The 26,110-nt window shown below is 45.9% G+C and overlaps 1 protein-coding gene across 6 annotated transcripts in view; it reads right to left on the bottom strand.

The window, feature by feature from the left end:
• LOC147112280 (myelin transcription factor 1-like protein) overlaps positions 1 to 26,110 on the bottom strand; it is a 568,764-nt gene that overhangs the window by 257,510 nt on the left and 285,144 nt on the right. For 4 of the 6 annotated variants that reach the window (XM_085996413.1, XM_085996412.1, XM_085996415.1 and 1 more), the window contains exon 11: positions 22,803 to 22,838. The exons of the other annotated variants lie outside the window; for them this stretch is intronic. In XM_085996413.1, the coding sequence (XP_085852539.1) occupies positions 22,803 to 22,838 (36 nt within the window). The remainder of the gene's footprint in view (positions 1 to 22,802; positions 22,839 to 26,110) is intronic. 6 annotated transcript variants of the gene reach the window in all.

The following is a 26,110-nucleotide window of genomic DNA, read 5'->3' as shown; positions in this document are numbered from 1 at the left end:
GAATCAGTTGCATGAACTAGAATGCAAGGTTCCTCACATCAAAGCCAGTGTTCCCGCCTCTCTTGACCAACACCAGTTTGCCTATCGTGCAAACAGATCAACGGAGGATGCAATCACAACTGCTCTACACTCTACACTGAATCACTTAGATGGTAAAGAGATCTACATCAGAATGCTGTTCATAGACTACAGCTCAGCATTCAACACTATCGTCCCCAACAAGCTGGCCACCAAACTCCACACTCTTGGCCTGAACACTTCCCTCTGCAACTGGACCCTGGACTTCCTAACAAACAGACCCCAGTCTGTCAAATTAGGTAACCACACCTCCCCCCCGACCCTGAACACGGGGGCCCCACAAGGATGTGTGCTGAGCCCCCTCCTCTACTCCCTCTTCACCCACGACTGTGTGGCTGTTCATGGTTCCAACACCATCATCAAGTTTGCAGATGATACCACGGTAGTAGGCCAGATCACCAACAACGATGAGTCAGCCTACAGGGAGGAGGTCCAGCATCTCGTGAAGTGGTGCGCCGATAACAACCTGGCCCTTAACATCAAGAAAACCAAAGAAATCATTGTGGACTTCAGGAAGTCTAAAGGCGGAAGTCACACCCCCATCCACATCCATGGGGCTGTGGTGGAAAGGGTGGACAGCTTTAAGTTCCTCGGAGTCCACATCACGGAAGACCTCTCCTGGTCCCTCAATACCTCCTCTCTGGTGAAGAAGGCCCAGCAGTGCCTATATTTCCTAAGGAGGCTGAAGGGATGTAACCTGTCACCCCTGATCCTCTCTAACTTTTACCGCTGCACAATAGAGAGCATCCTGACAAACTGTATCACAGTATGGTATGGCAGCTGTAGCTACTATGACCGGAAAGCCCTGCAGCGGGTAGTCAAAACTGCCCAACGCATTACCGGCACCCGGCTACAGACCATAGAGCACATATACCAGAAACGCTGTTTACGGAGGTCACGGACCATCGTCAAAGACCCTACCCACCCCAGCCACAGTCTGTTCGCCCTCCTGCCATCTGGGAGACGCTACAGATGCATTCGCACCCGAACGACCAGATTTAGGAACAGCTTCTTTCCCAGGGCTGTCATCCTACTGAACTCCACAAATAAACTCTAAAGCCTGCACATCTGCCAATGCACTTTATTATGGTTATGTTTATGTTAATGTATTACAAGCCAAATGAATGTTGAATGTTTAAATGTCTTAATCTAAATGTACACTCTCGGGAGCCGCAAGCCTACATTTCGTTGTACTGCACTTGTGCACTAACAATGACAATAAAGTTGATTATTATATTATTATTATATTATAGGTTCCAATCACAAAAAGGCTCTTTGTGTTGCCACTGATACATATATGACTGTGCTTGAAACTGGACCAGTAATGTTGCCCAATATTTGGTAAACATTTTTCAACTGAAATAATGTCTAAATCATTAGTCAATATTGTTCTCTTTGCTGTTCTCCAGTTTATACCCCTGAGGAGCAAGAGCCAAAAAAACCTGCCATGGACGACTAAAGAGGTAAGGGACAGCATAAAGCTAAAATTAAAAGCATTAAAAAAATGCAAAAAATAGCACAGATCCTGGCAAATGGGAAAGATACAAAGAATAGCAAAGTGTCACAATACAGGTAGTAAGAGCTACAAAAAGGGAGTATGAAAAGAAACTTGCAAGGGATATCAAAATCAATACAAATTTTTTTTACAATTATATTAGGAAAAAGAGGGTAGTCGGGAGGAATGTTGGCCCCTTTAAAATGAAAGCGGTGATATTATCAATGATAATAAAGAAATGGCGGACATGTTGAATAATTACTTTGCATCAGTATTTACAGTAGAGGAAGAGGATAGCGGGCCGGAAATTCCAAGGAAACTAATATTGATTCAGGGACAGGGACTCAATAAAATTAATGTAAGTAAAATGACAGTATTGAAGAAAATAATGGCACTAAAGAGTGACAAATCCCCAGGACCAGATGGTTTTCATCCCAGGGGTTTAAAGGAAGTAGGTGAGCACATTGCAGATGCCCGAACTCTAATCTTCCAAAGTTCTCTCAATTCAGGAACCGTTCCCTTAAATTGGAAAATTTTAAAATGGTGAGAGGGGGAAACCAGGGAATTATAGACCAGTTAGCCTAACATCTGTTGTCAGGAAATTGCTAGAGTCTATAATTAAGGTTAGGGTGACTGAACACCTCGAAAGTTTTCAGTTGATCAGGGAGAGCCAGCATAGATTTGTGAAAGGTAGGTCATGTCTGACAAACCTGATTGAATTTTTTGAGGAGGTGACTAAAGTAGTGGATAGGGGAATATCTATGGATGTTATTTATATGGACTTCCAGAAGGCATTGATACAGTCCCACATAAGAGACTGTTAACTAAGGTAGAAGCCCACGGAATTGAGGGCAAATTATTGACCTGGTTAGGAAATTGGCTGAGCGGCAGGAGACAGAGAGTAGGGATCATGGGTAGGTACTCAAATTGGCAGGAGGTGACTAGTGGTGTCCCGCAGGGATCTGTGTTGGAGCCTCAACTATTCACCTTATTTATTAATGACTTAGATGATGGCATAGAAAGTCACATATCCAAATTTGCCGATGACACAAAGATAGGCGGCATTGTAGGCAGTGTAGATGGAAGCATAAAATTACAAAGGGACATTGACAGATTAAGTGAATGGGCAAAACTGTGGCAAATGGATTTCAATGTAAAAGGAAGAAAGACTTGCATTTATATAGCGCCTTTCACGACCACCGGACGTCTCAAAGCGCTTTACAGTCAATGAAGTACATTTATTTTTGAAGTGGAGTCACTGTTGTAATGTGGGAAACGCGGCAGCCAATTTGCGCACAGCAAGGTCCCACAAACAGCAATGTGATAATGACCTGATAATCTGTTTTTGTTATGTTGGTTGAGGGATAAATATTGGCCAGGACGCCGGGGATAACTCCCCTGCTCTTCTTCGAAATAGTGCCATGGGATCTTTTACATCCACCTGAGGGAGCAGACGGGGCCTCGGTTTAACGTCTCATCTGAAAGACGGCACCTCCGTAGGTGGCAGGCAAATGTGAGGACTAAAAAGATAGAACAGAGTACTTTCTAAATGGTGAAAGGCTAAAAATAGTAGAGCTCCAAAGAGAGTTGGGGGCCCAGGTACATACATCATTAAAATGTCATGAACAGGTACAGAAAATAATCAAAAAGGCAAATGGAATGCTGGCCTTTATATCTAGAGGACTAGAGTACAAGGGGTAGAAGTTATGCTGCAGCTATACAAAGCCCTGGCTAGACCACCCCTGGAGTACTGTGAGCAGTTCTGGGCACCACACCTTAGGAAGGATATCTTGACCTTGGAGGGAGAGCAGTGTAGATTTACCAGAATGATACCCAGACTTCAAGGGTTAAGTTACGAGGAGAGATTACACAAATTAGGGTTGTAATCCCTAGAATTTAGAAGGCTAAGGGATGATCTGATCGAAGTTATCAAGATATTATGGGGGAGAGATAGGGTAGATAGAGAGAAACTATTTCCGCTGGTTGGGGGATTCTAGGACTAGGGGGCATAGTCTAAAAATTAGAGCCAGACCTTTCAGGAGTGAAATTAGGAAACACTTCTACACACAAAGGGTGGTAGAAGTTTGGAACTCTCTTCCGCAAACAGCAATTGATGCTGGGTCAATTGTTAATTTTAATCGGAGAGGTATTGAGGGATATGGGTCAAAGGCAGGTATATGGAGTTAGGTTGCAGATCAGCCATGATCTCATTGAATGGTGGAACAGGCTCGAGGGGCTGAATGGCCTCCTCCTGTTCCTATGTTCCTGACACCACTTTTAGAGGAGACTTTAAAGGAGCGGTCTCAGCCTTGGCTCAGCGGTAGCACTCTCACTTCTGAGTCAGAAGGTTGTAGGTTCAAAGCGCACACCGCAGACTTGAGCACAACATCTAGGTTGATACTTCAGTGTGGTACTGAGGAAGTGCCGCGCTGTTGGAAATGCTGCTTGGATGAGATGTTAAACTGCCCTCGCAGCTGGACGTAAAAGATCCCATTTCACTATTTGAAAAAGAGAAGGGGAGTTCTCCCCGGCGTCCTGGCCAATATTTATACCTCAATCAACATGATTAAAAAACAGATTATCTGGTCATTATCACATTGCTGTTTGTGAGACCTTGTTTTGTGCAAATTGGCTGCTGCGTTTCCTACATTACAACAGCGACTACACTTCAAAAGTACTTAATTGGCTTTAAAGCGCTTTGGGATGCCCTGAGGTTGTGAAAGATGCTATATAAATGCAAGTCTTTTTTTCAGTGACCTACTGACTGCAGACTGATGCAGAGACAATTGGACAGTGGTGGATAATTGTGCTGTGTTCATCACTGCTAAATATTGAAAAGGGAACAAGCATGATGTTGCCTACCCATCTCCACCCTGTAGGGATAGAAAACTTTTTTTTAATTGGCAAAGATTCAGCTCCCAGACATATTAATCACATCTGATCTACACTGTGCAAACAAGAATGGGATATCACAATAGCAAAATACCAAGGATGCTGGAAATCTGAAATAACAACAGAAAGTGCTGGATCTCCGTAAGGGTGACTCCGAGCTTCCAGTCGCCTGTCACTTTAATTCTCTGCTCCACTCCCACTCTGATCTCTCCATCCTCGGCCTCTTACACTGTTCCAATGAAGCTCAATGTAAGCTCGAGGAACAGTATCTCATCTTTCGATGAGGCACTTTACAGCCTTCTGGACTTAACATCGAGTTCAACAATTTCAGACCATAACCTTGGCCCCTATATTTTTTTATTTTTTCCCCTTGTCTTCTCACATGGTAGCTTTTGATGATTCTGCCATCGCCATTCACACCTCATCTAGAGTCATCTTTTGTTTCTTAACTTGTCCCATTACCTCTCCTTTTGCCTCGCACCATCATCCCTTTTGTCAGTCAATCTCTCCTGCCGTCCAGCCTATCACAGTCCTTTCCTTTGTTCTTTCCTCCCCTGTGTCAGCTGTGGCTCAGTGGGTAGCACACTTGCTTCTGAGTTGTGGGTTCAAGTCCCACTCCAGGGACTTGAGCACATAAAGCTAGGCTGGCACTCCCAGTGCAGTGCTGAGGGAGTGCTGCACTGTCGGAGGTGCCGCCTTTCAGATGAGACGTTAAACCGAGGCCTCGTCTGCTCTCTCAGGTGGACGTAAAAGATCCCATGGCCACTATTTTGAAGAAGAGCAGGGGAGTTATCCCCGGTGTCCTGGCCAATATTTATCCCTCAATCAACATAACAAAAACAGATTATCTGGTCATTATCACATTGCTGTTTGTGGGTGCTTGCTGTGCGCAAATTGGCTGCCACGCTTACCAGATTACAACTGTGACTATACTCCAAAAGTACTTATAGCAAAAATACTGCAGATGCTGGAAATCCGAAATAACAACAGAAAATGCTGGAAAAACTCAGCAGGCCAGGCAACACCGTGGAGAGAAATTAGAGTCAACGTTTCGGGTCAAAACCCTTTATCAAGACTAAAGAGGCACAGAGAATGAAATAGATTAAGAGGCCAGGCTGGGAGCGAACAAAAGAGAAGAGACATTAAGAGGTATTCAAAACGAGACGAGATGGTGATAGGACTAGTGGAGACAAAAGACAGCTCTAGATTAGGTGTGAAATGCGCTGGCAGAATGGGAGACAGCTGCCATGTGGGAGAGAGAAAAAAAAAGGGATGGGGGGGTGGGGGGATACCAAAACAAAGGTGTGGATAAAAAATATAAGTAAAAATGTAATAGGGTCCAAGGTTATGATCTGAAATTGTTGAACTTGATATTGAGTCCGGAAGACTGTAAAGTGCCTAATCGGAAGATGAGGTGCTGATCCTCGAGTTTACGTTGAGCTTCCGTGGAACAATGCAAGAGGCCAAGGACAGTGAGGTCCGAGTGGGAATGGGGCAGTGAATTAAAATGGCAGGCGGCCGGAAGCTCGGGGTCATCCTTACGGACTGAGCCCGCTGACTACAAGCCCACTGACTCCCACAGCTACCTGGTCTACACTTCCTCCCACCCGGCCTCCTGTAAGGGCTCTATTACATTCTCCCAGTTTCTCCGTCTCTGCCGCATCTGCTCCGACGATGCCACCTTCCACACCAGTGCTTCCGACATGTCTTCCTTTTTCCTCAACCGAGGATTCCCCTCTTGGTTGACACGGCCCTCGACCGTGTCCATTCTATCTCCTGCACTTCTGCCCTCAACCCTGTCCCTCCCTCCCGGAACCACGATAGGGTTCCCCTTGTCCTCACCTTTCACCCCACCAGCCTCCACATTCAACGGATCATCCTCCACCATTTCCGCCACCTCCAAAGTGATCCCACCACCAAGCGCATCTTCCCTCCCCTCCCCTTTCAGCATTCCGTAGGGACCGCTCCCTCCGAGACACCCTAGTCCACTCCTCTATCACCCCCAGCACCCCTTCCCCTTTGCCTGGCACCTTCCCGTGCAAGCGCAGGAGATGTAACACCTGCCCTTATACCTCCCCCCTTCCCACTGTCCAGGGCCCCAAACACCCCTTCCAGGTGAAACAGCGATTTACTTGTACTTCTTGCAATCTAGTATACTGTATTCGCTGCTCATGATGCGGTCTCCTCTACATTGGGGAGACCAAACGCAGATTGGGTGACCGCTTTGCGGAACACCTCCGTTCAGTCCGTAAGGGTGACCCCGAGCTTCCGGTCGCCTGTCATTTTAATTCACCGCCCCATTCCCACTCGGACCTCACCGTCCTTGGCCTCTTGCATTGTTCCATGGAAGCTCAACGTAAACTCGAGGAACAGCACCTCATCTTCCGATTAGGCACTTTGCAGCCTTCTGGACTCAATATCGAGTTCAACAATTTCAGATCATAACCTCGGCCCCTATTACATTTTTACTTATATTTTTTATCCACACCTTTGTTTTGGGTTTCCCACCCCCGCACCCTTCCCTTTTTTTTTCTCTCTCCCACATGGCAGCTGTCTCCCATTCTGCCAGCACATTTCACAGAATCACAGAATCCCCACAGTGCAGATAGAGGCCATTTCGGCCCATCGAGCCTGCGCCGACACATATCCCACCCGATCCTCGTAACCCCATGTATTTAATCCCCCTAACACTAAGGGTCAATTTATCACAGCCAATCAACCTAACCCGCACATCTTTTGGACTGTGGGAGGAAACCGGAGCACCCGGAGGAAACCCAAACAAACACGGGGAGAATGTGCAAACTCCACACAGACAGTCACCCGAGGCCGGATTCGAACCCGGGTCCCTGGCGCTGTGAGGCAACAGTGCTAACCACTATGCCACCATGCCACCTAATCTAGAGCTGTCTTTTGTCTCCACTAGTCCTATCACCATCTCGTCTCATTTTGAATACCTTTTAATGTCTCTTCTTCTCTTTTGTTCTCTCCCAGCCTGGCCTCTTAATCTATTTCATTCCCTGTGCCTCTTTAGTCTTGATAAAGGGTTTTGACCCGAAACGTTGACTCTAATTTCACTCCACGGAGGTTGCCTGACCTGCTGAGTGTTTCCAGCATTTTCTGTTGTTATTTAAGAATGGGATATCGCTTGCTGAGCTGCAAGACAGTGAGAAAACTCTTCCCACTCTGTACAAACAATGGGAAGATGTACAGTTACTCAGGACTTGTACCATCAGGATTTATGAACCATTTCGATCTGGGCAGTTTCAACACATTCCCTAAGTGGGAGTGAGTCTGCAGCATTACATTGCTCATAATTTGGTACTAATTGGCAGCTCCAGCAAGGCCACAAGGTGTTGCAAATGTAAATATCACACTGGTAAAGCAATCTAATTCATTCCCTACTTAAGCTGACACTTCTTGACACTGACACCTGGGTGCAAAAAGTGAAAAATGTCTGGTTCTCTCGCAGTGGCATCCCTCACCTTGATGTGAGCAAAAGAAAACAAGATACTGGAGTACCTGAAGGCTGGTAATAGATCAAGCTCAGATGGAACGCACCCGAGGGTATGAAACAGAAATCAGAGTAAAAACAGCAGGTACAGGACACATGGGTGATACTAGTGGATTGGAAGATATTGAATATTATTCCAGCCTTTAAATGAGTTCAGAAGCATAGTCCTGGAAATTATATACAGGAAACTCTCGATTTACCAGCACCTAAATAACCGGAAATCGCTATTAAACGGCAAAATTCAGGAGTAGGTTCAGGTAAGTTTTACTTCATATTAGTGGCCGTTGCTGGATTTGTGGCCGTGTAACCGGGGTTCCTGCACCTGTTGCTATGCAACAGGGATGCCTGGATCTGTGGCCGGGGTTCCTGCACCTGTTGCTGTGCAACAGGGACGCCTGGATCTGTGGTCGTGTACGGGGCTCTCGTACCTTTTACTATACCTCTCTGTAATCCGGACTTTTTGATAAACCGGCACCACGCCGGTCCCGGATAAAAAAGAGTTTCCTGTAGTTATTAGCTTGATATCTTCAGTGTAATAAATGCAGGTGTCTATTATTTAAAGGATACCTGTTATCAAATGCTGGCCTCTGCAAAATAAACCATGGAATGATGCCACGCAGATAACTCATAAGTACAGTTACAGGGCTCATTTGTTATCAGTGAGCCAACAGTTTCCTGTGTGTTTTCTACTTATATATTAAATTAGGCATTAGATTATTGCTTGAGTTTCATTAATTTTTATTTAGCCTTTCATCAATTTTAGATGCACGCATTGCAGATTTAATGAAAGGTGACACATACAGCAAGATTATGTGAAGTGTACCAAAAAAGAGTTCTTAAAATTAAAAAAACGCTTTAGCTGCTTGAAAGTGTATTACAAGCATATTAAAAAGAACAGGATACATACAAGGGGCTGGTGCTTTATTTTAAATGAAGCTCCACGGGGGTAACTTTAACTTTTATCGTCGGGCGAAAAACAGGCGATAGTGAATCAGCTGCCCAGTTTTCTTCGCCGCTGGCTTTAAACTCGAGCTTCTGGAGCAGGATTTGAATCCACAGGGCTGGATTTTCATTGAGGAGGCGGGTAGGAGGCGGGACTACAACGTTTGGGGTTGTAGTCCCGCCTCCATCGAGTTCTAGCCAACCCACGCGATTTAGACTTGATTGACCTTGTTGAGCCCACCCAGCGGGCTCAGCAGGTCAATTAAGGGCCACCCGGCAACAGGTGACGTCACAGATTGATATTTCATCTGTCAAGAGCTTTTTACAGATGAAATATCAGTGTTTCACAGCTGTTTGAAGCTGTCAAACACTGACAATCTGTACTCCAGGTTAATTCCTTCCTCTCAGGATGATTTAGAGATCTCCCCGGAACAGAAAGCAGAGGCTGCAGATTTTGACAGCTGGCAGCCATTCTGCTTTCTGTGCCGGTGAGATGAGGGACTCCCGAGACCTGAAGGAAAGAAGGCTGTAAAGGTAAGTAAAGGTTAGTAGAACTCCTTTAAACACTTTACACACACCAAACACACTTACCTCTGCACTCATGCACCCATCACTCACCTGAACACCAGACATCTCGACCCCTCCAAGCCCTTCAGCCCGACGGCCCGCCTTGCTAATTGGCGTGGTTTGGAGCCGTCGGGAATCCCACATTTCAACAATGAAAATAGGGATTAGGCTAAAAACTGCCTGTTAACTACCTGTTAACAGGCAGTTAATTGGCACTAATCCCCTTCCCGCCTCGGGGAGGCGGGTCCCAGTGCGGGGCGGGTACCGCCTCCTTTGAAACTGGCATGGAGGCGGGTTGGGGGCAGGATGGGGTCGGGACCCCCGATTTCGGGATTTTAAGCCCCTCCCATGCCTCCAATCCCGACTCCATGGCCCAATGAAAATCCAGCCCACAGTCTTTATGACTCAAAGGCAAGAGGTCCTACCACGGAGCCACGACTGACAGCAGAAAATCTCGAATGAAGGCGCCCAGAATGCTAACAATCAAAAGGAGCTATGAAGAGAAGCCAAGAAAGCTAAATGTTCTTATTTTGAAAGCAGACAGCTGTTAAGCTGTGACATTGTGCAGTACGGTCATTCCTCAACAGGAATAGAGAAAACCAAAGCAAGAGAGGAAATGAAAACAGACGATGAATTTCCTGAATAACAGCAATACTAATGACCAAAGGTGTGTGGCATGGTGAGAATTCATACAGGGGGGGAAATGGAGGAAAATCAAATATAATCATCCAGAAAGTGAGGCTGCAGAAGTGGTCTTGCTTCATTAAACATAACAAACTCCCTAGACACTTAGTGAGCTTGATCTACTTAGTCTTGCAGTTACCATAAAGCAGCCATTCTTATAAATGCAGCTTCCATGTAACATCACCTCCAGAGCGAATGGTTGTTTTATTCTGGAAAAGGGACAGTCTGAAAGAGTATCACGAGCTCTCGTGAAGGTGGATGGCCCTAGTGAGGACTCTTCAAAATTCTACACCAGGCTTTATGACACTTCCTTCCCACCTAGATCATTCAGCTATTTTCAGAAGCAATGTTTGCGAGCTCATTTCTTCCCAGGGCGACAAGCTCCAGTATCCTTTATCTGCCACAATAATGCATTTCCTTGATCTGGATTATTAAAGCATGGCCCGCAATGCGTTGCCTCCTATTGATAATTTGATTCGAACCTAAACAAGGTATATTGGAGAATTATCTTCTTTATTAAATACATCGACAAGGAGCAGCTACCATTGCCCAATTTGATCACCTTCCCATGATAATAAGCCTCCTTTCCAAATACACCCTACTGGCACAGACATTAAGAACATAAGAAGTAGGAGCAGGAGTAGGCCATACGGCCCCTCAGGCCTGCTCCGCCATTCAATAGGATCATGGCTGATCCGAATCCAGACTCACGTCCACTTCCCTGCCCTCTCCCCGTAACCCCTAATTCCCTTATCTGCTAGGAAACTGTCTATCTCCATTTTAAATTTATTTAATGTTGCAGCTTCCACAGCTCTCTGGGGTAGCAAATTCCATAGATTTACTACCCTCTGAGTGAAGAAGTTTCTCCTCATCTCAGTTTTGAAAGGGCAGCCCCTTATTCTTAGATTATGCCCCCTAGTTCTAGTCTCACCCATCAGTGGAAACATCCTCCCCGCATCCACCCGATCAAGCCCCCTCACAATCTTATATGTTTCGATAAGATCGCCTCTCATTCTTCTGAACTCCAATGAGTAGAGGCCCAACCTACTCAACCTTTCCTCATACGTCAACCCCCTCATCTCCGGAATCAACTGAGTGAACCTTCTCTGAACCGCCTCGAGAGCAAGTATGTCTTTTCTTAAATATGGAAACCAAAACTGCATGCAGTATTCCAGGTGTGGCCTCACCAGTACCCTGTATAACTGCAGCAAGACTTCCCTGTTTTTATACTCCATCCCCCTTGCAATAAAAGCCAAGATTCCATTGGCCTTCCTGATCACCTGCTGCACCTGCATACTAACTTTTTGTGTTTCATGCACCAGGGCCCCCAGATCCCTTTGTACTGTAGCACTTTGCAGTTTCTCTCCATTTAGATAATAACTTGCTCTTTGATTTTTTCTGCCAAAGTGCATAACCTCACACTTTCCAACATTATATTGCATCTGCCAAATCTCTGCCCACTCACTTAGCCTGTCTATGTCCTTTTGCAGGTTTTTTATGTCCTCCTCACTCATTGCTTTCCCTCCAATCTTTGTATCGTCGGCAAACTTGGATATGTTGCACTCGGTCCCTTCCTCCAAATCATTAATATAGATTGTAAAGAGTTGGGGTCCCAGCACTGACCCCTGCGGAACACCACTAGTTAATGAAACAATTGCTTTCTTAGTCACCTATCTATATTAATAGAAACATAGAAACATAGAAGATAGGAGCAGGAGTAGGCCATTCGGCCCCTCTAGCCTGCTCCGCTATTCAATGCGATCATGGCTGATCATCCAAATTCAGTACCCTGTCCCTGCTTTCTCCCCATATCCCTTGATCCCTTTAGCCTTAAGAAATATATCTAACTCCTTCTTGAATATATTTAATGAATTGGCCTCAACTGCCTTCTGTGGTAGAGAATTCCACAGGTTCACCACTCTTAATATTATATATTAAAATCTTATGTCTGTGCGGGAGAGAGAGAGAAAAAGAGACAGTGGGAGGGAGGAGCGTTGAAAGCAAGAAAGAGAGACAGCGAGAGATAGAGAGACAGAGAGGGAGGGAAGAAGAGAGATGGAGAGAGAGAGAGAGTTCGTGAGACACAGAGAGACAGTGAGACAGAGGGAGGGGGAGGGGATGGGAGAGAGAGACAGACAGAGGTCTTTGTTCGTGCTAATTAGTTGATTTAGAAGGTAACTAATTATCTCCATCTGCTTTTGTTGACAGTTAGAAAAGGTCAGTGCTAATGGGTTACACCTGTGAGAGAGAGGTTCTAGTTTCTGACACATTTAAGAGAGAGAGAGAGAGAGAGCGAGAGGCAGACAGACAGCGAGACAGAGATAGAGAGAAACAGACACAGAGAGACAGAGCTAGAGAGACACGGACAGACAGCGAGAGTGCGAGAGAGAGAGTGCGAGCAAGAGAGCGACAGAGAGACAGACAGCGAGGGAGGGAGAGAGAGAGAGAGAGACAGACAGACAGCGAGGGAGGGAGAGAGAGAGATAGACAGACAGCGAGGGAGGGAGAGAGAGAGACACAGAGAGAGAGAGAGACAGACAGCGAGGGCGAGAGACAGACAGAGAGAGAGACAGACAGCAAGGGAGAGAGAGAGAGCGAGAGAGAGAGAGAGACAGACAGCAAGGGGGAGAGAGAGAGAGTGAGAGACAGAGAGAGAGACAGACAGCAAGGGGGAGAGAGAGAGAGACAGACAGACAGACAGAGAGAGAGACAGACAGCAAGGGGGAGAGAGAGAGAGAGAGAGACAGGGGGAGAGAGAGAGAGAGAGACAGGGAGAGAGAGAGAGACAGACAGTGAGGGAGAGAGAGACAGACAGCGAGGGAGAGAGAGGGAGAGACAGACAGCGAGGGGGAGAGAGAGAGATCAAGAGAGCGCACGCGAGAGAGCGCACAAGAGAGAGAGCGCGAGAGAGAGAGAGAAACAGAGAGAGACAGACAGAGACAGACAGAGAGAGACAGAGAGAGATAGACAGACAGAGAGAGAGCGAGAGAGAGACAGACAGCGTGAGAGAGAGAGACAGACAGCGTGAGATGGAGAGACAGACAGCGTGAGAGAGAGAGAGACAGACAGCAAGAGCGAGAGGGAGAGACAGACAGCGTGAGAGAGAGAGACACAGACAGACAGTGTGAGAGAGAGAGACAGACAGCGCGAGAGACAGGCAGCACGAGACGGAGAGAGAGTGTCTCCACTTTGGTGGCAAAAGCAGGAAGGCAGATTATTATCTGAATGGCAATAGATTGAAAGAAGGGGAAGTACAACGAGACCTGGGTGTCCTTGTGCACCAGTCGCTGAAGGTAAGCATGCAGGTGCAGCAGGCGGTTAAGAAGGCAAATGGTATGTTGGCCTGCGTAGCGAGAGGATTCGAGTACGAGTACAGGAGCAAGGATGTCTTGCTGCAGTTGTACAGGGCCTTGGTGAGACCACACCTTGAGTATTGTGTGCAGTTTTGGTCGCCTTATCTGAGGCAGGATGTTCTTGCCATGGAGGGAGTGCAGCGAAGATTCACCAGACTGATACCTGGATGGCAGGAATGACGTATGAGGAGAGATTGGGTCGATTGGGCTTATACTCGCTGGAGTTTTGAAGAATGAGAGGGGATCTCATTGAAACTTATAAAATTCTAACAGGACTAGATGCAGGAAGGCTGTTCCCGATGGTCGGGGAGTCCAGAACCAGGGGTCACAGTCTAAGGATAAGGGGTAAGCCATTTAGGACAGAGATGAGGAGGAATTTCTTCACCCAGAGAGTGGTGAACCTGTGGAATTCTCTACCACAGAAGGCAGTTGAGGCCAATTCATTAAATATATTCAAGAAGGAGTTGGATATATTTCTTAAGGCTAAAGGGATCAAGGGATATGGGGAGAAAGCAGGGACAGGGTACTGAGTTTGGATGATCAGCCATGATCGCATTGAATGGTGGAGCAGGCTCGAGGGGCTGAATGGCCTATTCCTGCTCCTATCTTCTATGTTTCTATGTTTCTATGACAGCAGGAGAGAGCCAGAGAGAGAGAGAGAGAGAGGCACCAGTTGGGGGGTGAAGTTAGTCACCGCCAGCCTGCCTAACTGGGTACACAAAACGGGTATTAAATTTAAATTAGACTGCAAAGCGGATTTAAATTTTGGACCGCTGCGTCGCTTGCAGTGGCCCTCAGGTAGGTTCTGCGGGGTGGGAAAGAGGCGATCGGGGGAAGGGGGAGGCGATTGGGGGAAGGGGGAGGCGATCGGGGGAAGGGGGAGGCGATTGGGGGAAGGGGGAGGCGATCGGGGGAAGGGGGAGGCGATCGGGAGGCAATTGGTATGGGGCTGGCAACAGTCTTTGAGACTGCTGTGGAGCTGGGAGGACTCCTGTTCCTCCTGGCTCCACATTCGGTTATGTATTTTAATTTTCCGATTACGTTTTTTGTGGCGGCCTCCAAGGGTCCCTTTATGGACAACTGTTTAGGCCGCATGTAGACCTGGTTATCTTGAACACAACAGGCCCGATGCTGACTGTGTTCAGGGCGGCCCAATTTCTGGAAGGGTTCCTGAAACAGACGCGAGGCCCCTTATTTGCATATGCAGAGAGCCTAGCACCAGTTTCAGGCACGGGCCCTGGAAGCCTTTACCAATATGTGGCACACTTCCGGCACAGAGTATAGGCGCACCTCACCCACCATATTAAATGCTCAGGTACCCATTTAACACCTGTAAAACAGATCCAGCATCAATTTGCTCAATCCAATTTGATTTTTTTTTTAAAGAGAAATAAAATCAGGAAGGTAGAAAGAAAGCGGAGGAGGGTATAAGGGAGAGAGAGAGAGAGTTGAGAGAGAGAGAGAGGTGGGCAGAGAGAGAAGGTAGAAAAAGATGGGATTGTGAGAGGGTATTGAAAGATGGAGGGGTTTGAGAGAGAAAAGGATGGGAGTTTGAGAGGGGAGGGGGTTTGAGAGAAATTGGTTGAGAAGGATTGAGAGAAAGGAGATCAGTTGAGACAGAGAGAGACAAAAAAAAGAGAGAAATGCACTTTCTTCCATAATTCTAATTTGATTTTTTTTTTAAAGTTGAGCTTTGAAAGCAAGTAAAGCTTTTATCAGGAAAGCAGATAGGAAAGATGGGAGGGGAGATGGATAAGTGTTTGAGGATGAGGAGGCTTCTGGCCTCTTGTTACTTACCTTTAGACAGAGTAGGAGCGGGTGGAGTGTTAATAGCGAGATAAGTGACAGCAGAGGAAATGAGTAGGGCTTGTGACTGGAGCAAAAGTGTGGTAGGAAGGGGAAGGGGGAGTGAAAAGGTCAAGGGATAAGGAACGCAAGGGGAGTGAGGGGGTAGGGAAATACAAGTGATTGATGGAGGGGATGGGAAGGGAGGCACTGAGGGCCACGTTTTCCCCACAACCCCCACCCAAATGTAGCCTGAAGCCATCGGTGGCTCCTGTTGCCACTACAGCCACAATTCCACCCATCACCTCCTACCTGAAAGGAAAGGAGAGATAAGCAGAAGAAGGCAGGAAGAAAGCAAAAAGAAAGATAGCAAAATACTGCAGATGCTGGAAATCCGAAATAACAACAGAAAATGCTGGAAAAACTCAGCAGGCCAGGCAACATCCGTGGAGAGAAATTAGAGTCGACGTTTCGGGTCAAAACCTTTTAAGCAAAAAGAGTTAGGGGAGAGAAGTGGAAGGGAAGAGTGAGACAGATCGATCAAACCAAAAGAGAACAAACAGAGAAACCACCAACAGGAAGACAGCCGAGGCAGGTGACCACATTCCCTTATTTCCTGTGTGCATCCTCACTGGAGATCGACTATCATTGTGATATGAAGACCAATGTCCTAATCTTTGGTTGTTTGTGTTTGAGGGGATGCTTGGAGGTCAGCTTGTAATGGGAAGCAGAGTTTCTTCTCTATCTCTTAACTGGACCAGTGCCTCCTTAGGCAGATGTCTACAGAAATTAAATTGAGAGAGTGGCGTAGTTATAGACTCTGGTGAAAGCATCCTTCCTAGTTGGTCTTTTCCTTTGGTATCTTATCCTACTTTTTTCTCTCTTCATCTTCCACCCGCTCCTCTTCTGGCTTCATTATAAGGAGATACATGGGAATGCCTAATGTGGGTTCCATGGCAGAAGGGTGGCAAGCAAGCAATTTTCCTGCCTGAAAATGCGAAAAGGCAGTTTGTAGAATCCTTTCTTCACAGCACAGCTGAGCAAAGGTTTTTCTAATCACTTCAGTCAAAGCTAATGTTGTAGACAAGGTTTGTGGATTTTCAGGCCTGGACTTTATGCTTCCTACCCCAAGAGGGTTGGAGCAGAACATCAGCCTCTTCTCCCACCCTTCCATGGCCCCGGCCCAGTTTCCTGGGTCAAGGGTCATTATGTGTGCAAAGCGGGCTCCTGGCAGGATCCCCACCAGCAGGCAGGGGGCACACCATTGTCCCTGAGGAACACTCCAGCAGTCTTGCACTGGGGCTGCTTCTGCAGTGCCCGATGAGGTAGAACAAGTTAAATGGAGCAGGAAGAGCTCTGAAGACCAAGAAGGGGCCTGCAGTTTTGGCCGAGGCCTAAAATGGTAAAGGCCCGAGTCCTCTTCCTCACCAAAAGGGCCATCAGGAGGCCTTCCAACACGGCCCCAGGAATTACTACCACCCCCATACTGACAGTCCCTGGATAAAGGCAGGGGCTGGGAAATGGGACAGTTTGCCAGGCCCTGCAGGGAAGGTGCCAGCTGTCTCAATGGGGGAGGAGGAAGGAAACTGAAGGTCAGGATGGGGATGATGGCAGAAAGCCTCACCATCCCATTTTCTTGCTGTTTCCATTGCTATTTGGGGTGGACTAAGTGGAGGCAAAACCAGCCCTCAGAACCTGTAAACTCAACCACGTCCAGATTTGAGCAGTCACTGAAAGTAATGTACCCTTCTTTTCTACAAACTTGAGTCAGGTGCAATTCTAGTGTAACTGACAAAGTTTCTGGGAAATATAAGAACATAAGAAATAGGGGCCACTCGGCCCCTCGAGCCTGCTCCGCCATTCAATGAGATCATGGCTGATCTTGGGCTCAAAGCCACTTCCCTGCCCGCTCCCCATAACCCTTCACTCCCTTATCTTGCAAAAATCTGTCTATCTCCACCTTAAATGTACTAAATGACCCAGCCTCCACGGCTCTCTGGGGCAGAGAATTCCACAGATTTACGACCCTCTGAGAGAAGAAATTCCTCCTCATCTCAGTTCTAAAAGGGCGACCGTTTATTCTGAAACTGTGCCCCCGAGTTCTAGATTTCCCCACGAGGGGAAACATTCTCTCTGCATCTACCTTGTCGAGCCCCCTCAGTATCTTATATGTTTCAATAAGATCCCCTCTCATTCTTCTAAATTCCAATGAGTATAGGCCCGGCCTGCTCAACCTTTCTTCATAAGTCAACCCCCTCGTCTCTGGAATTAACCGAGTGAATCGTCTCTGAACTGCCTCCAATGCAAGTATATCCTTCCTTAAATAAGGAGACCAAAACTCTATGCAGTACTCAAGGTGTGGTCTCACCAATACCCTGTAAAGTTGTAGCAGGACTTCCCTGCTTTTAACTCCAACCCCCTTGCAACAGCTTGGCACTCATTGTCCTTTCGTTTGCATACCACTTTGGAAGTAGCTTTATTTTCTGTCCTCTTTGACTGGAATTAATGCATATTATAGAATGGGCGAAACTCTGACGTATGTGACAACCACCCCAAATTCTGGTTCCCTACGCCAGAACTACACTGTTTTTACACCCAAAAGCTTGGAATTTTGGGCACTTTGCTTTTCGGGATCTCTCTCTCAAGACTAAACAAGTGCTAATCTAATCTAAGTGTTATTTACCCTTGTTTTCTTTTATGCTGACTGCCTTCCATGTTATACCAAGGCCAGATATTATGAGTAAGGGGATTTTCTGGGACATAGGAACGTAAGAAATAGGAGCAGGAGTCGGCCATTCGGCCCCTCGAGCCTGCTCCACCATTCAATGAGATCATGGCTGATCTTCTACATCAACTCCACTTTCCCACCCTATCCCCATATTCCTTGATTCCCTTAGTGCCTAAAAATCTATCGATCTCTGTCTTGAATATGCTCATCTTCTGAGCCTCCACAGCCCTCTGGGGTAGAGAATTCTAAAGATTCACAACCCTCTGAGTGAAGAAGTTTCTCCTCATCTCGGTCCTAAATGGCCGACCCCTTATCCTGAGACTATGCCCCCTAGTTCTAGACTCTCCAGCCAGGGGAAACAGCCTCTCAGCATCTGCCCTGTCAAGCCCTCTAAGAATTTTATACATTTCAATGAGATCACCTCGCATTCTTCTAAACTCCAGAGAATATAGGCCCGTTCTACTCAATCTCTCCTCATAGGACTGCCCTCTCATCCCAGGAACCAGTTTACTGAACCTTCATTGCAACCCCTCTAAGGCAACTATACCCTTCCTTAAGTAAGGAGACCAAAACTGTACACAGTACTCCAGGTGTGGTCTCACCAAAGCCCTGTATAATTTCAGCAAGATTTCCTTACTCTTATACTCCAACCCCCTTGCAATAAAGGCCAACATTGTTTTAGGCTCTGCTCACAGCTAGCAAATTAATAGCAAAAGTACATCCAAAATTAGTCCGCTGACACCTTGGTCTCCTATGTCTGCCATCATTAATCAGAAACTTTCCCCCTTCTTCTTAAAGCTTTACTCCTCTGAGAATAAAAGCTTAGAGCAGGAAATCCCTGATCACTCGAAGGATCTCTCCTTCAGATCAGGGAAATGCTAAGAGCCACTTGAGACTCCGACCTCCACTGTAGGCATAACTCGGCGTTGAAACTCTTGAGTCAAGTATGATCTTGGGCCTAAAAGCTTTCCATCAAATTATAACAAAGACAGTCTCCAAAAATATGCTCCATTTTTAAGAAGTTATTCTCGAGCCGATTTTCCGATTCACGGGCTGAGTTCTAACACCACAGAACTTGCAAAAAACAGGCCGGAGAATCAGACAGGAACCCTTTATGCTCTTTCCCTGCCTGACATACAATGAGTGTCACTTCCCCTGAGATCGGAATTGTGCACTAGTGTACTCTCTCGCATGCAATGTGCAAGAGCTTCATTAAAAGTCTGAAATTTATTAAAATATATTCAAATGATCTGAAACATAGAAGATAGGAGCAGAAGTAGGCCATTCGGCCCCTCGAGCCTGTTCCGCCATTCAATGATATAAGAACATAAGAACATAAGAAACAGGAGCAGGAGTAGGCCAATCGGCCCCTCGAGCCCACTCCGCCATTCAATAAGATCATGGCTGATCTGATCCTAACCTCAAATCTACTATCACTCTCCATCCCACCCGAACCCATGTGATCTCCCGGGAGAGGCGAAAAACCAGATTAAAAAAAAACCAATGGCCAATTTGGGAGAAAAAAATCTGGGAAATTCCTCTCCGACCCATCTGGGCAATCGAAACTCGTCCAGGAGATCACTCTGTCCCTGTATTTTCTACAGTACTTACCTTCTGTAAAGGCGATCTCCACCCCAGCCAGGAACAGGAATAAAACCATCTCCTGAAATCTAACACAGAATTAGAATACAAGGAGTAGGAGTTTTGAAAGAGCAGCCCCTTATTCTAAGACTATGCCCCCTAGTTCTAGTTTCACCTATCATTGGGAACATCCTCACCGCATCCACCCGATCAAGCCCCTTCACAATCTTATATGTTTCAATAAGATCGCCTCTCATTCTTCTGAACTCCAATGAGTAGAGTCCCAATCTACTCAACCTCTCCTCATATGACCACCCCCTCATCCCCGGGATTAACCGAGTGAACCTTCTTTGTACTGACTCGAGAGCTAGTATGTCTTTTCTTAAGTATGGACACCAAAACTGTACGCAGTATTCCAGGTGCGGTCTCACCAATACCTTGTACAACTGCAGCAATACCTCCCTGTTTTTATATTCTATCCCCCTAGCAATAAAAGCCAACATTCCATTGGCCTTCTTGATCACTTGCTGCACCTGCATACTAACTTTTTGAGTTTCATGCACCAGGACCCCCAGATCCCTTTGTACTTCAGTACTTTCCAGTTTCTTGCCATTAAGATGATAACTTGCTCTATGATTTTTCCTGCCAAAGTGCATAACATCACACTTTCCAGTATTGTATTCCATCTGCCAAATCTCTGCCCACTTACTTAGCCTGTCTATGTCCCTTTGCAGGTTTTTTATGTCCTCCTCACTCACTACTTTCCCTCCCATCTTTGTATCATCTGCAAACTTTGATATGTTACACTCGGTCCCCTCCTCCAAATCGTTAATATAGATTGTAAAGAGTTGGGGACCCAGCACTGACCCCTGTGGAACACCACTAGTTACTGATTGCCAGTCTGAGAACGAACCATTTATCCCAACTCTCTGCTTTCTGTTAGAGAGCCAATCCTCCACCCACGCCAGAATATTACCCCCAATCCTGTGATTTTTTATCTTGAGCAATAATCTTTTGTGTGGCACCTTGTCAAATGCCTTTTGGAAGTCTAAATACACTACATTCACTGGTTCCCCTTTATCCACCCTGTATGTTACTTCCTCAAAGAACTCAAGCAAATTTGTCAAACATGACTTCCCCTTCATGAAACCATGCTGAGTTTGTCCTATTAAATTATGTTTATCCAAATGTCCTGTTACTGTCTCCTTAATAATGGACTCCAACATTTTACCAACCACAGATGTTAGGCTAACAGGCCTATAGTTTCCAGCCTTCTGCCTACTACCCTTTAAACTCTGATCATCCCTGTCCCTGCCTTCTCCCCATATCCCTTGATCCCTTTAGCCTTAAGAAATAAATGGCTCGCACGGGGATTGAACTCGCGACCTTGGCGTTATGAGCATCATGCGCTAACCAACTAAGCTAACCAGACCACTTATAGGGCTCTCCTATAGTACCGTGAAGGTCGCATTTCCCAAATTTCTTGTCAGCAACATGTTGTGTGCTGATCGAGCCAATATAAAATGGACAATGCTGGGAATGCACATGTTGACCTTTGGTTGCATTTCAACGGGGGAGGCAGTGATGGAGTTATGCTGCGTCCTCAAACCTGAACCTCGCACATGATTGACCACAGGGATGATTCTGCTCTGTGGATGCGAAGTTGCCCGTAGCCCTCCAAGCTAGCTCTGAGGATATAGGACATGTCAGTCAATCACCAATGCAGGTGACTTGTGTTTGGTCATTCATAATTTTTCCACGGCATGCCACCAACAGCACAAGAGGACATTCCACTTGTACTGCAAGTCAATATTCCCCAAAGTGCAGGGCATTATTGATGCCACTCAAAAAGTCAGCTGGTTCCCTAGACCAAAGCCGATGACCTTCATGATCATATGCACAGAATAATGCAAGTTAAATCTCACCTTCCTGTTAGTGGAGCCCAGCACTTGAGTGCAAATGTCAAGGCTGGAGTGTTTTTAAGCGTTTTTAGACAAAAGTAATTTCCCAAGCTTGGGGCTAGTGCCATCTTTTTCCTATTATTTTTTCTCTTCCCCCCCCCCACCAACTCACTCACTGGTTGCAGCAGAACACCACGCTGCTCGGGGTTTTGCCGTGTAGGCTCGTCTTTTTGAAGTGGTGTCTAGCAGCATTCTAATGGTGGGTAGCCTGACCATGGCAATTTTCCTGAGGCTAATAAGTTTCTCTCTCGTCAGTTTGTGTTCTTCTGGAGAGATTGTCCAATTGTACGTTGGAGACCCTTTTGTGGTGTGCAGATGGCTCACACTGTCTGCTCCAAAAAGGACAACCCACCTGGCGTAAGAAAACTACTAGGCACTTGGTCTAAGCGTTAAACAAAGCTTTAATCAACTGTTTTACAACATGGAGGTCTAGTTGTGTCCTTCACTAGTTCCTGTTAAGAATGTCCTGCGCAAGCTGGGCCCGTGCCCGAGTATTTACACTCTCCCTGGACAGTGCCACCCGCAGGCCGCTCAGTTGATTCATGTCACCTCCTTTCTTCCACTTGGGGTCGGATCACCTTCACTGCTGCAATAGTCAATGGTAGTTTTCAGCAACACCATTCCCCAATGAGCCAATGTTTCCGTCCCTACAATTTTCTGCCTGCCCAACAATACTAGATTAAATCGCAGCGGAATCCCTTCAAGAGCTGCCACTGCACAGGAAATTCCACATTAAGCAAGCTCCCAACACCAGGCTTAGTCCAGGATGGGAGTTTGCCAATCAATAAATAATGAAGCTGAACCCTCGTGAATGGTTAGCCTTTTCTAAAAATGTGCGACTGCGTAGCTTGCAAAGATCTGGTGCTAAATGGGTAAGCAAAGGTCGAAAAATCAGGACTCACCAATCTTGCTGGAACACCACTCATAACATTTTCTGATTTACATCTTCTGTAAATCCGCCCACTGAAAGTAGTCACTAAAAAAAACAGCTCGTGGGTAGCAAAACTCTTATGGAGGCTTTTTAAAAAAAACATTTTTCCATGAATTTGAGCTTTGCTTTCAAAGCTCCCACAGCATAAGTTTTCAATGTTTGAAAACAAAGATCAAAGAGAGGATGCCAGGGAGATCAGCTGGCACCAGAGCTAGACTGACCATATACTGCCTTCCAGCCAATGACCTCCATTATTGGGATGAGGAGTTTGACCTGCTGAAACCCACTGCCTACCTGTGCTCAGTGCCTTCTGTTGTATGCTGCCATTTTCTGTAAGAAGGAAAAATGCATTGAATGAGCAGAAATTTTGTATTAAGTATCTTAAACTACAACATAGGTTTAGTGGTATATGCATAGCTTACCTAATTGTAAAGTACGTTGTCTACAGAACGTTTGAGTTGATTGAATTTGTTATATTTAGCAGTTGTATGTGAATAATAATAGCCTGTCTTCAATCTTTTTTATCTACAACTTTTTATTTGATTCGTTTTGACCTGGTGGACTAGTTCTCAACCATTACTTCCCGTTGTGTTGAAACTGTAACAGGTTACTAAATCAGTTGGACTTATAAGCACACTCTAAGGTACTCGAGCAAATTCGCCTGACACTTGCAACTTACTTTGATTAGTATAAAATGGCTTCCTACATATACGGTATTGCAGATGGTTAGTCATGGTTATCCTCATTTCTCACCTTGGCACTTTTCTTCAGGGCTGACGCGTTCTTGTGGCTACTTCTCCAGCCTGACTAAGTACATGAACCCTCATTGACATCCAGATCGATGGCCTCCCATCTTTGCCTTGTGCACCGCACACAGCGAACTGCTCCATATCCGCACGTCATCTATTATCACTTGGAGATTGTTTTTTTTTGCTGATTCTGGTTTTCACCTGCTGCAATCTTCTTTGTTGCCCGTTAGTTGTGTGTTCCACAGCTGGGTTGCCCCACAGTATACTACTTTTACTGGTTATGTGCCTGGTTAGTTAGCGGAGCAGTATTATTGCAGGCGTGTTTAGATTTTGCCACTCAGTTATGCACTAATTTTAACATATTCAAGATTCAAAAATGCACAAAGTAAACCTGCGTGTTCCTATGAGTGCATTAAAAAAGTAACTCATTTAACTCTTATTTCTGCTGTAAGAGGAATTTATCCCCTTTTGTATTCAACACTGGACAGGGATTATTAATCTATATAAGTAAAAGTTTTGCAACTAGCATGCATCTATTGCATCACACTTCTCAAAGACATTACACCTCTAAGTGTTACACTTCACCCTATCACATATCGGGGTGTTACATCTTAGGACATCACATCTCAAAGCACTATACATGCGTAGGCAATAGGCAGTGAAACAAAGACTTGTGTGTTGACAATCAAATATCCAACTGACTAAATATCAATGAGTCGAATGTTAATACTCATTCTTCATTGGTACTTACCAACTGAATGGGACTTCACCTCACTCAGGAGCAGTCCATATAACCGAGAAATAGTAGGGTCAATTTTAGAATATGCATTACGAGCAGGGAACCCCGCCTGCGAGACCCACATATCAGGAAATTGCACGCAGGTTTCCCACAATTTTCCATCCGTTAAAACTAAATGTCCGCAATTTCCCCGATATGCACAGGCAGTGGGAGAAGCTCTTTTCTGGGGCGGCATAAAATCAACCCTTTTGTGTATGTTAGTAAAGGAACATGTGTGAGAGCCATATTGGAGATGGAGGGGAGAGAGAGAGGACACTGAGGCGGGAGAGTATTACAGAATGAGTGAGACAAACAATGAGAAAAAGTGTCAACACAGTAATAGACACTGCAATGAGAAAATTATGTGACAGCCAGAAAGAGCGAGAGAGAGAGAGATTTAAGAAACCTATCTGACATAGTTCTACAATGAATATTAACATGAAAGTTAAAGAATCATGAATAGAGAATGTAGTACATGACAGATACCTGGATCAGACCAGGAAGCCATAAAAGAAAATCTTTTATGTTGGAAAGAGATTACTTGTAGGGTACTTCTACTCAGGAGTCTGTCTTAGAAATGTGATCATGTTCTATTATCAGAAAGGAAGACCAGGACAGAGAGTAGGAACAAAGCAGCGACAGAAAGATAGACATTTTACTGTTGTCAATGAACAATTGTCACAGATCAACTTTATACTTTGGGGCCAAAATCCCTTGCCTCCACTCCACCAGCAAAAGAGCTGTGGGGCAAGTGCTGGTGACCTCCGCAGCTGACCCTGTCAAGAGTATCTGGGGTCACGGTAGGGTCACCTAATTTGCATTGAAGTGGTGGGTGCCCACGGCACTATGGGCGTATCTTGGGAACTCGCCAGAGAGGAGAAGGATGGAAGGAACGGCGCAGGCATGTCACTCTTTGGGTCACATGTGCATAGTCTTTTTTTGCTGCCTAACTGGCCTCTTTTATAAGGGGGGGGGCCAATAATATTCAAGCTGCTGGTCAAGGCCCAAATCCCCATGTGGGCCCCACTTGCACCCCCTCAAACAATTTACACGCTGGGTTCATAACGACAGCCAACAGAGAGGCCAAGACCAAGGAAAGTTTTGCTGTGGGAAAGTCCTCCCCCCAGCCCCACCCCCTATGATGTAATAGGCTATGTTTGGGGTTCCATCCCAATCGGCCCAGTCGGAAATTAGCAACCTGGACTGAGACCCAGAGTTCCTAGCGTACCCAAGTCCCACCCGATTTCCCCTAGGGCTGTGCTGCACTCTGAACTGACGTACACTGGGACTGCGCTCCTGCCCCCGCAGATACTCAGGGCCATTTTCTTATATGATAAACTAGTTTAATTATAAGCTAGTAAATCATGTGCGCAACAACACAGGCGGCGTAGTAGTACAGAATTAAACGTCTTGTGTCTAGCGTGTTTCCCTCACAGTGGAAATAGCTCACAGCATCCTGTCTGCAAAGTGCCCATCACATGTGCAAGTAATGGCCCGTAATTTCCGATAACAGGCTTCCCGCGTGCGGAGGCCTCCTAGCGGAAAAAAATCTACGCCCTTATCTGAGGGCTCCCGAGGTCTGGACACTTCTGATCCTGGGCCTCTCCACAGTCGAAATGCGCAGGGCCCACGTATCCCAGAGGCGCAGGCGGTTCACAAGCATCCCTGGGATCACGTGGGCCAGGCCAGCCAATAGGAGAAGGGAATCTCCCTTCATACTTTTGACAGATAGACCCGTCAAAAGTATGAATGGGGATCACCCCAAAAACACATCAAAACATTAAATACATTTTAAAAAACCCATCACGGTTTTAAAATGAGTTAAAATTACATTAAATTAAATATTTTAAGCAAAAATTTAAATTTCTGAAAAAAATAATTGAAGTTTTTTACAGGGCTAAAAATAAGCTTACCCTTTTTTAAAGTATTTAAAAATTATAAAGGAGTGAAAAAAAAATGTTTTTCTTTTTTAAACTCTTATACTGGCAAAAGCCGGCCTTACGCCAGGCTTTTACCAGGCGTAAGATTTTTAATTGTTTACAGCGGGCGGAGGTTCTGCAGAAAGTGGAACTCTC

This window comes from Somniosus microcephalus, chromosome 9 (assembly GCF_052327205.1).
Source record: "Somniosus microcephalus isolate GS21.2 chromosome 9, FLI_Smic_1.0, whole genome shotgun sequence".
NCBI lineage: Eukaryota > Metazoa > Chordata > Chondrichthyes > Squaliformes > Somniosidae > Somniosus > Somniosus microcephalus.
This window is presented reverse-complemented; position numbering and strand designations above follow the sequence as displayed.